The sequence below is a fragment of the Seriola dumerili genome, unplaced genomic scaffold (assembly GCF_002260705.1).
Source record: "Seriola dumerili isolate Sdu_G_001 unplaced genomic scaffold, Sdu_1.0 BDQW01000465.1, whole genome shotgun sequence".
Classification (NCBI taxonomy): domain Eukaryota; kingdom Metazoa; phylum Chordata; class Actinopteri; order Carangiformes; family Carangidae; genus Seriola; species Seriola dumerili.
The window spans coordinates 982,448-993,926 of NW_019174720.1; the positions used below are offsets into that span (position 1 = coordinate 982,448).

Consider the following 11,479-nt stretch of genomic DNA (forward strand, 5'->3'; position numbering starts at 1 on the left):
TTAGCTAATGTTATCATGTCTACTGTAGCCATGACTAATGAAAACAGACATATAACATTATGAAGCATTAAGTTACTGATACATGGAGGAGAAAAAAAAACAGTTCTGAGTCCAGCTGGACCCTGTAGCAGCTCGTAGGGTTCTCCTCTCAGTAAAACCAGACCAGTATCTGCTCCACGGTCAGACTGGGAGAGAAATTCAGTTGTGGACTGATCCACTGGGACCGGCCGCAAATGACACTGACAGAGATGGTGAAGACACTGACGGAGCCGTCACAGGGATTTGAGCCTGTAGTCCTCAGTCCAGTCCAGCTGTGCTGTGGTGTCACTTCTTTCTTTGTCTGAGGCCTGTTTAGACTAAAACATGGTTTCTTCTTCAATGGTTTAACAGGACAGACTCACATGCACTCACATGTACACACAACCAGACCGGCAACCAAAACAAAGCACAGAGTAACTCAGATTACAACTCACACCGAGGGGGTGTTGCTTCATTCTTTGTTCAGGACACCATTACTCCTCTGTATATTTACATAGAAAATAGTTGTTTGCTGCTGTATTACACCGGGAACACACTGCCTATGTTGCATGAGTGTAGCAGCTGACGTCACTGAACTGCTGCAGAGAAGCACGTGTGTGTTTTCACACCGGCTGTGTCTCTGCTGCTGCAGCTCTGTCTCTCTATATAGAGTTTACAGGTCACTGGAATGTTGGATTTCTCTTCATTATAAATTAATTTCTGATTTATATTTGACAGAAAACATCACTAAAATGTCACTGTCTCCACATGCAGCTGCTACAATGGTTAAAAAATATGATAACCCTAGACATAGAAACTATAGTGGAAGGAGTCAGTTTTATATGATGTAAGTGGTATGATGTCACTATGACAGCAGAATAACATCCATCCTCCCTCTCACTCTCTGTCTCTGTCTCTCTCTCACTCTCTGTCATGTCAAATCTGAATGAAATCATAATAAGGAACATTAACCCTTAACATCTTCCAGGATTACAGATACATGAAGATACATGGAGACATTGTTTTATTAATGAAAGTTCTCACATATCCACAGTCACATGTTTCATGTTTCATGTTTATGGAGCCAGAAAGTGACGACATGTTTTCTACATTCTGGCTCTGGAGTTTATACCTGAACATCCTCCATTATGAATCATTTGAAAATTAACTTTTGGACTCTGGGACTGATGGTCACAGTTTGTAGTTGGGTTGGGCAGTGTCAGCTGTCTGTCACAATATTCATAGCCACATGCAGCCACATTGAAAATGTGACCAATAACAGACATTTACTGAAGCCATTCCACCCACACACTGATATTATTTGTTGAACTGAGACCAAGGAACACAGACAGACACAGATACTGCAGCATGCTTTTTGCCTTTTTTTGGTCAGATGGATCGAGCCAACTCCAAACAGCTGTTTTCACATTCACATGCAGATCAGCTCAGGGTGGTCAGGCTGATGAGGACAGTGTTTATGGGCTAAAAAATAATATTTCACAGACACTGTTGATGTTAGATCAAGCAGACAACACAGAGGCTTTGTTTGTCTTTATTTACTCTGGCTCATCCTACCACAAACACAGCAGCTCAAACAGAAAGACACAACAGTTGTTCAGTCTGTCATTCATAAAGTATGAGAAGTAAATCAGCTGCATTTAGCTAAATGTAGTCAAACACGTCACTACTGTGCTAATGAAAATCATCAAGTCTGTATAACCTCGCAAATAATGATGATGATATGGTGCACAGTGTATTTATTTTGCATAGTTTTAGATATATTTTTTAATTCATTTTGGTTTTATATTCAAACTCAGATTAATATTATTTTCAAATCAAATGACTGTTTTCCTGATATGGTGAAAGATTGGACACACAACTGTCATTGTAAGTCTTATGAGTTCTGTTTGCATCCAGGAAATTAGTGAATGACACAAATTTATATCGTCATATTTTCTATTTTCTTCATTGCAGAAGCTGTTCACTAGATAACAGTGACAGGTTAATCTTTTAAGGTCCAATGTAGTCTAAAGGTAGATGTCCATGTGTACTTTGATTATAAAGCAGGTCTAGGTTCTATATTAACACTGTGAAAGTATCAAAGCCTCAGTCCACAGAGAAATGCACACAGCCTGTATTCAGAAACTGAGCCTTAAAACCGGCTGTCAGGACTTCTGGGACTTTGTGATGCCACAACAAAGCAGTCAGCCACGCCCCAAACCAATCTGAAGAGAGGCTCTGAGCCTCCTCTCTTCTGATTGGCTCCCCGACTTGTCGTTACTAGAGCTCCAGAGAGAAGCCTGAGAGAGGAGATGCGAAACTACAATGAGATGGTTTTTGGTTCTTAAAACCACAAATATATCTTCTTATGGATCAACACTTCGGATAAAACACAGAAGTGTAAAATATGGATCTTTAAAAAACTAAAATGCTGCATAGTACATGTGCTGATCATCAATCTTTAACAAAGCAAATTGAAGGGATCCTTATCCACAAAATTCATTTATTTTGAAAAATTCACAGAGGTCAATATTATTTTGGGTTTTTTTTTAACTTTCAGCTTCAAAATCCAGGATTGGTCACGACTGTACTAATGTCACGTTCTTATGACATCATTCCTCCAGGAGCCAATCGCATCGTCCTCCAGGATTCCAACATCCTCCAGCCAATGGGGCTGACAGTTCTGGGGGATCACCTGTACTGGATCGACCGGCAGCAGCAGATGATAGAGAGGGTGGACAAACTGACCGGAGACGGACGCACACGCATTCAGGGTCGGATATCATACCTGACCTCCATCCATGCTGTGGAGGAGATGGACCCACAGGAGTTCGGTATGGCCCTCTGCTTCTTATGTACATACACTGAGTGGCTCGGTGCAGCAGGCTGTATGAAAGGATGCTTTCAGGATGTTTGTAATCGGTGCAGTATGAAGCAAGAACGGTTTACCCGACATGTCCTCCGTAGTTTACATTTCAGCAACTGTCTCCTGGCTGCAGAGTAAACCGCTCTTGTTCAATACTGCACTGACCCTAAAGATTCTTGTGTCTTTCAATCATCTACATCCTGAGAAAACAAGGCCCAGGTTCAAAACTTCCAAAGTTATCCTCCGGTGGTTTTTCAGGAAAGCATGTGCCTTTTTAGTAATGACTGTTTCCTCTCCCCAGCATCCCACCCTTGTTCCCGTGACAACGGCGGCTGTTCTCATATCTGCATTGCTAAGGGTGACGGTACACCTCGCTGCTCCTGTCCCATGCACCTGGTGTTACTGCAGGACCTGCTGCGCTGTGGAGGTAAACAACAAACAACAAACAAACAACTTTATGATTAAGATCATGGTGCAGTCAGTCCCCATTCATCTCTCCTTGGAGTGGAGTGACCCGCCTCCTTTACTTGGGTTCAGAGAGTTCAGTCTGTGTTAACATGTAGGTTTTGACATTTGGACCATCGATGCTTCCATGCTACTGGTTGGCAACAAACACAGCACATGAAATGAATGTCAATTATGATATTGAAGTCAAATTTTTCTCGATAAGTAGTAGTAGTATATATGTATATATATATATATATATATATATATGTAAATATTTTCACAAATATTGTCAATATTCCTAACCTCAGGTCATTGGTAGGTTGAATGTGAATTGTTTCTTCCCTTGAAATGATAAGGTCTCTAGGGTTTCCCCTCAGAAATTGATGAATAATTTAAACGCCTTAGGACATCCAAAATTGCCGTGTTAACACTGCATTTTCTGTTGTCTTTAGACGTGTATATTTGACATCTTAATGTAGACGCCAAAATAGAAGTTTTGGACAAATGTGTGGTCCATACTCCAGGAGCACCAGGCCAGGTGGATCTAGTCTGACTTGTGGATCCTAGCAGTCTCTGATCTTTGCAGTCTTCAGTGCTCAGTCCTCTGATTTACCTTTAATGTTACATGTTTCACTGCTCCTCCCTCTTTGTCCTGATCTCCACTCCACTGTGAACATGTTGCCTCCTGTTTCTCTTTCAGAGCCTCCCACCTGCTCCACAGAGCAGTTCACCTGCTCCACGGGGGAGATCGACTGTATTCCGATGGCGTGGCGCTGTGACGGCTTCTCTGAGTGTGAAGATGGCAGCGACGAGGAGAACTGCCCCGTCTGCTCGGCCTTCCAGTTCCAGTGTGATAAAGGAGGCTGCATTGATGCTCAAAGGCGCTGCAATGGTGAACCCGACTGTGCTGATAATTCTGATGAGCAGGACTGTGAGAGTAGGTTTACACCTGAACACACAGGTTTACCACGGGCCAGTTCAGACTGAATTCACTAAACTGTACTTAAGCAACATTTTGAGGCACATTAAACACACCTTAATTGTTAAATTGAGTGTCTCCACTTTATGTTACGTCATACACACACATCTAGCTGACAGCTATAGTTAATTCATCAATACAAACAGTCCAATAATAAATAGTAATATTAAACTGATGGGCTTTTCTACCTGGCTACTCTACTTTTACTTCTGACATTGAACTACATGGATCTACATGTGTTTTCTCTGCTGCAGCGATCTGTCCTCCGAACCAGTTCCGCTGTGGTGACAACCAGTGCATCACTAAGAAACAACAGTGTGACAACTACTCTGACTGTCCTGACGGATCAGACGAGCTCGCCTGTGGTAAAGACACTGAAACACTCATACAATATTTAATGTAAGCTTCATTTACTTCTGCTCAACTTGACTGTGTCTGTCTTTGTCTGTTCCATGTGTAGAGTATGTGTCTCCTCCTTCCAGTGGGATCCCCAACACCGGGCCCAACACCATCGGTCCAGTCATCGCCATCATCCTGCTGGTCTTTGTGATTGGAGGAGCCTATTTTGTCTGCCAGCGCGTAGTGTGTCGACGCTACAAGGGCCCTAGTGGGACTTTTCCTCATGAGTACATCAGCGGTACGCCACATGTGCCCCTCAACTTCATCGCCCCCAGCAGCTCCCAGCACGGCACCTTCCAAGGTAGGAGCAGACCCACTGTAGCAGTGGTGCTGCACTTACAGCAGTACTCATATGTGATGATGTTAGTGACATGTGAGTTGCTGTGTGCAGGTATTTCCTGTGGGAAGTCCATCATGAGTTCAGTCAGCCTGATGGGCAGCAGCAGCAGTGGAGCTCCTCTGTACGACAGGAACCATGTGACTGGAGCCTCATCCAGCAGCTCCTCATCTACCAAGGGAGCATTCTACCCTCAGGTCCACACACACACACACACACACACACATATACAGTCTGCACACACACACACACACACACACAGTCTGCACACACACCTGTGCTGCTGTCTCTCTCCACAGTCAAATAACTCCCAGATGTTTTGTTTGTAGATCCTGAACCCTCCTCCGTCCCCAGCCACTGACCGCTCTCTCTACAACACAGAGATCTTCTACTCCTCCAACAGTCCATCCACCACCAGATCCTACAGGTAACACACAGTCTTACTGAGGTCTGTCTCACATGGACCATATCAGCTCACCAGCAAAGATGCAGCTGCATTGAGGGCCGGCCCTGTTAGTAGTTTACTGTTAAGCTTAGATGTTTTATTCCTGCAGTTATTTACCAGGTGATTACAAACTCATGCTCTTCAATCAAATTTTGTTCATTTCCAAAGAGCTTTATTTTAAATTCTGGTGGAGATGTAAAACATCAGTCTGAATTTTGTAGAAATGTGTGTAAAAATCTGCAGAAATCTGTAGAATATTTCCATTTGACGAAAAGCTGGAGCAACTAAAACAGAACATATGATCCTGTGTGACAGAGTGGTACAAGATGATTTCTCAAGCTTAATAATATGATTGGGGGAAGCAAATGGAGAAAACTTTATCTCTTTTTGTGATTAAACCTCTTTATTGCTTTTTTCAGTTTACAAACATTTATTAAAGACCTGAAAGATTCACACATGTAAATTAAAGGTAATCATAAAATAAAATACGAACACAACATGCACTTTTCTCAGTGTATGACACAGGCTATTAGACATCCACATAACACCTTATGCTCTTCCATCGAGGATAGACAATCATTTGATACATAAAGAACAGGGATGAGATACATGGATATCAGTTGTCTTGGCGATCATCTCTACCTATTGCACCCAAGTATGGGCCCATATCTTCCCTAATACATCTAGACTGTTATTAACTCTCTGGATAAGCTGCTTATAAGAAGCCATCTTAACCAGCTCTACTCTCCATTCATTAAAACTGACACGCTCTTTTGATTTCCAATACCTCAACACTATTCTACTTCCTGTTTTTAATGCTGGTTTCACCCAGGAACACACCTCTGAAGGCAGATTAACTTCCACTGGCAAAATACCCAATATGCATAATGCTGGATTCACACTGAGATCTGTCGAGTAGAGAAAACTGTCTTAAGCGATTTAACATACAAGTTCAAGTTTCCTTCTGCTCCAATCAGAAGTTGGAAAACCTGGAAATAACAGAGAGCGTGTAAATAGTTTCACAACAAAAAGAAGACTCAAGTGAAATTAAGTCATCCACACCATCAGTTAAATTTGCCAAAGATTATATTAAGAAGGTTCTTCACAACACAGTCTAGCTCTGTATGTTCAGTTCAGTTTATGAGGTCACACAAATACTCCAACTCAGTTTTTCCCAGTATTCAATAAACAAAATCAAAACCAGGAAGTTCAACAAGGAAACTCCAGTCCTTGGCCAGCTGATCAATGATGTAACTTCATCACTCAGTCGGTCAGTGCAACAGTAAATTCTTAAAAATCTCTTGTGAAAACAAACCCACATCCACTGATGCTTGAAATTGGTTTACCAAAAATTAGGTTCACAAAAATAAAGCGACATGTGATTAAGATAGTAGATACATGTAAAATAAATGCCTAAACTGAAGTGTTTTCTGTCACTCTACTTAAACCAAATTTTACTTAAAAGGCCTGTTTAGAGGCCTTCTAGCTCTGGCAATGAGTCACATACAATCTCACAATAATACCAGTCTGAAAGTGAAGAGTCTACAGATTCTAACAACATTCAAACCACATTTCTACACTTTATTATCACAAAGATATTAATAGAAACATCTGTCGACCTCAGAGGGTTAAAGCCATAGTGTCTAATCAGGCAGACTAGGCTATTTGTCTGAAGGATGTCTCACAATTCTCCATTTGTCTTTACCTACCTGGCTAAGCAGAGAGACAGAAAGTTCAGTGTAACTGTGAAGTGAGAAACCCCCCTGCACACCTGACGTGAGAGCAGCTTCATTAGAACATCAGTTGACTTTCAATATATAAATACCTGGAAATCATACATAGGTTTCTTGTTAGTGTAGACTTTGCTGGGGTCCAGCTGTCTCTGCTGTCGAGGAGACTCTTATTCTGGGTTCAAATGAAGATTAAGCAGAAGTGAACTTGAATCCTGATCTAACTCTGTGTCCACTCCCCATCAGACCCTACCACCCTGTCCGTGGTGCTGCCCCACCCACCACACCCTGCAGCACCGACGTCTGCGACAGTGACTACACCCCCCACCACCTGCCGGCTGGGCTGGCGTCGTCAGCAGGCCGCTGGAAGGCCACGGGCCACGGTAGCCACGGCAAACACAATAAGTATTATATGGACCTGAACTCAGACTCGGACCCCTACCCTCCACCCCCGACTCCCCGCTCCCAGTACCTGTCAGCTGAGGAGAGCTGCCCCCCGTCCCCTTCCACAGAGCGTTCCTACTTCCACCTGTGCCCCCCTCCTCCCTCGCCCTGCACCGACTCCTCGTGACCCTCCAACAGCCAGAGAGCCCTGTGAGGAAGGAATGGACAAAGTGTGCTTGCCTCACCCAGAACTGGCCTGGTCTGGCCCACTTTACTAGGGAAAGAACTCATGTGCCAACTTCCAGCCCTGACCGGCTCACACATGCTGCTTTATATCAGCTGGTTAGACTCAAGTGCCTTGTTCAAGGTCCCACTTTGGTCATTTCATCATTCCAGTCACCCTGGAGCTTTCAGGGCGGCCATCACCTGATCAGTCGTATTTCTGTCGTCCACCTATCCTGCTCCAACATTCACTCACTGCGGCAGGTTGAAGGTTTCAGGCCCTTCCTGTCTCTGTGCAGGACACAAGGAGGAGATGATGAGTGAGTACAGCCAGCAGCTCCCTCTTTACTTTTCATTCCTCTGCTGGGCCACTTCCGTCTGTCCAAGTATGAGCCTAAACACACTGACTGAGAGTCACCAGTGTGCACTGGTGTGAGTCCAGTGCCTCAAGTTATTCATTAAAACTGAAGCCAAGGCATGGAAGGCATGCCGCCTCCCCCCACTCTTAGCTTCCTGCCATTTGTCTCCTCCTTCCTCACAGCGTCCTTGTTGGCAGACCAGTGGCAGGACTGTACATAGTGTTAAAATAATATGAACAAAAATAGATCAGAGAGGAATTATTTTACTATTTTATTCACGCTGGCTGATCCACCGCTCCACAGAAGACAGAGGACAGGTAGACGAGTGGATGTGTGCGTGATGGATGGATGACTGGACAGCTGTGTACATGTGAATGTTCCACATTAGTGTAGGAAGTTAGATAAACTCATAGATGATTACTGGATGAATGTGTAGAGTGATGAATGGATGAGTGGATGGATGGAACAGGGCCAAGAGAACGTGTGAAATCTTTTGTACATTATTTTGAAATTGTGTCCCTCACATTTCAGATTGGGAATTCTTTGTAGTTGAACCTGGGGCCTTTTTAAACGGTAGAGACGTGACAACAACATACCAAATGAATATCATGATGTAAAGCTATTGTACATATGTGTAATGAAGTCAGTGACTGAGTGGATGCTTTTCATTGTGAATCTGAACTTTTTCTTTACTCTAATCGTCCCGTTTACCAAAAGTGTGTTTGCTGCTATTGTGTACATACTATATCAGTAACTATGACATATAATTTCACAGAAAGCCCAAAATTACCACTCTCATACTGACAGTAGATCATGAAGCTATTTTACAGTTAATAACAAATTATTCTTATAGCGACTTCTGTTATTTGTATTTGTGTTCGTGTGTAGATCATTATGTTTGTTTCTATGTCGGTCAACATGTTTGGTGTGAAGGAGTCTTTGGAAATAGAAAAGTGAGAGGTAAACAGAGCTGAGACAGAAATCCACTGAAAACAGAAAAAACATCCTGCAGAAACCGTTCCACTGCAAAACCGAGTCAGAGGTCTGACTCACCAGGAACACTTTTCTCCTGACCTGTGATCAACTGCTGGACAGATTTCTATTATATTTTCTGGATAGTCCCGGTCCACAGATGTTGAACCCTAATGATTTTTCTGATCCACTCGCCTTTGCTCTTCAGAGACTCGTGTCTCATAATCAATTTGATGACCAAGAGGCAACATCATGCTCCTGAGGAGATGAATATGTTTGATTTTAAAGAGTCACTGAACACCTTGTTTTAGTTTGGACAAGTACTTTTATGTTAGTTAATCTTCACAGTGTCACCTCTTGGGACAAACTTTACATTTTTAGGCTTTAAGCAGATCAGAATCACCAGCATGTTGCTCCTTCTGTCCAAACCTTCTACTGGACACTCGCCTCTGGGGGTGCTGTTGACGCTTTAGGTCTTTATACCAGTACATGTAGTGGTGCAGTTATTTTCCCACCTCCAAGGCCTGCACAGATCAAACCCTCTCAATGATTCTCATCATGTACTGTCATGGTCAGGACGGAGGTTTGGACATCCAGTCCAACACTTAGTGATCATCAACACAGGGCCTAGCAACTAAAAGTGTGAAGACATTTTATGCACTTACAGAAAGAAAAGAGCATAATATTAATATTTCCTAGGAAATAAATGAGTGTTTTTCGAACAGAAGGAGAATGTTTTGGCTTCTCTGGGCTGTTTATACTGGATAAACCAACCTAAGGTCATTCTCACAGAAGTTGGAAAACGGTTTTAGGATCAGAGAGAGTTCTTGAACAGACTGTATCATGTTCTTGCACAGGGTTTGCACAAAGGACAACACAGCAAGCTTCCTTTAAGCTGGCCCTTCTGCCATGTTTTTATTAGAAATAGTGTGTGTGCTCACAGGAACATCTACTATCATTTTAACAGCACAGTGCCAGCAGACATCTGTGAGCGGAGTGTGTAGTTTCCTGATAGAAAAAGATACCAGCACTTTTGGAGGTGGGAAACTCGCTGTCGTCTGATGAATCCATCTCCTGTCAGGTGACATTACAGCTGATGTGTGGTGACTGGCTGCAGATGGATTTCCAGATAACAGAGCTGACGTTGCATCTGTGTGTGTCAGCTCATTTTTATTAAGGGCTGTAGGCCCCGCCCCCAAACCACTGTGTCAGTAAAACTCCTTAAAACCCTGTATTTGTTGTCTCAGCTAAAAATGCTTTGTGTAATTTACACTTGTGACAAATTTTGTATCAAAAGCATTTTTATATAATAAAGGTTCTATTTTAAGGAATGTTGTGTGTGTTATCCTTGTTGAAGGTCAGTGAACTCTGAGGTTTTCTTTACATATCAGTACTTTAGTTAACTGAGCTCTTAACAGTAATAGTTGCAATATCAGCTGTAATCACAGGAGAACAGATCTAATAGGAGATGTATTTTGACCAGTCTATGGTGAGTAACAGCATTTGTCAGACTAGGTATCACAGCAGACACTAATAGATGGAACTAATAATAACGGTAAACCATGGCTATGAACCGGCACCGCAATGATTACACCTGTACTTTTCCTGAAGATGTCAATATGGTCTATAGCAGGAGCTGTACAGCTTTAGCTTATACCTAGAGTTGCTGTAGCAGTATTAGTTGAAACAGTTGTATGTATTTATATAGAGTAAATACAGCCAGAATGCATTATGTAACCATGAAGTAAGGCAACAATAATAGAGTGCTTGAAATCCCTGTGAGAAAGTTGATTAACACAGTGTGAGTGTGAGCTCTGAGATCACTCTACCTACACAAAACAAATAGATCTAACCGAATAGATGAAGTAAAGATGGGGCTCGTCCGGGATTTGAACCCGGGACCTCTCGCACCCAAAGCGAGAATCATACCCCTAGACCAACGAGCCTTTACATGTGAAGCGCCTGACGATAAGGTATTTAACCGACTTCACATCCCCGTGTGGTATCGTAGTGTGTATACAGAACAATGCTGACATCTATTGGTAAAACAAGGTAATCGCATTTTAATAGAATTGAACTCAAATGATTTAGTGTCATAGTCTTTCAGATTGGACAAAGGCTGTAACTTCAAATAGATTTTTACTTCATCAAAAGAGTAAAGGCCAGAACTGATGCTGTACTTGCACTTCCCTCCGTTTTCACCCGTGTCTGTTGTTTTGTATGTTTGTCAGCAGGATTACACAAAAAGTGCTGAACTGATTTACACCGAATTTAGTGGGGAGATGGATTATGGGACATGGAAGAACCCGTTAACCCGTATT

The 11,479-nt window shown here is 42.6% G+C and overlaps 1 protein-coding gene and 1 non-coding gene across 2 annotated transcripts in view; one reads left to right on the forward strand and one right to left on the reverse strand.

Moving 5' to 3' along the window:
• The window catches only part of lrp5 (LDL receptor related protein 5), a 77,841-nt gene extending 67,356 nt beyond the window's left edge, over positions 1 to 10,485 (forward strand). The window contains exons 22-29 of the mRNA XM_022762993.1: positions 2,643 to 2,852; positions 3,186 to 3,311; positions 4,032 to 4,268; positions 4,565 to 4,675; positions 4,771 to 5,010; positions 5,101 to 5,243; positions 5,376 to 5,473; positions 7,468 to 10,485. Of these exons, the coding sequence (XP_022618714.1) occupies positions 2,643 to 2,852; positions 3,186 to 3,311; positions 4,032 to 4,268; positions 4,565 to 4,675; positions 4,771 to 5,010; positions 5,101 to 5,243; positions 5,376 to 5,473; positions 7,468 to 7,792 (1,490 nt within the window). The 3' untranslated portion in view covers positions 7,793 to 10,485. The remainder of the gene's footprint in view (positions 1 to 2,642; positions 2,853 to 3,185; positions 3,312 to 4,031; positions 4,269 to 4,564; positions 4,676 to 4,770; positions 5,011 to 5,100; positions 5,244 to 5,375; positions 5,474 to 7,467) is intronic.
• Positions 10,486 to 11,032: 547 nt separating this feature from the next.
• Positions 11,033 to 11,104, reverse strand: trnap-ugg. Its single transcript has one exon. It is a non-coding gene; the product is annotated as a tRNA-Pro (tRNA).
• Between the last annotated feature and the right edge of the window lie 375 nt (positions 11,105 to 11,479).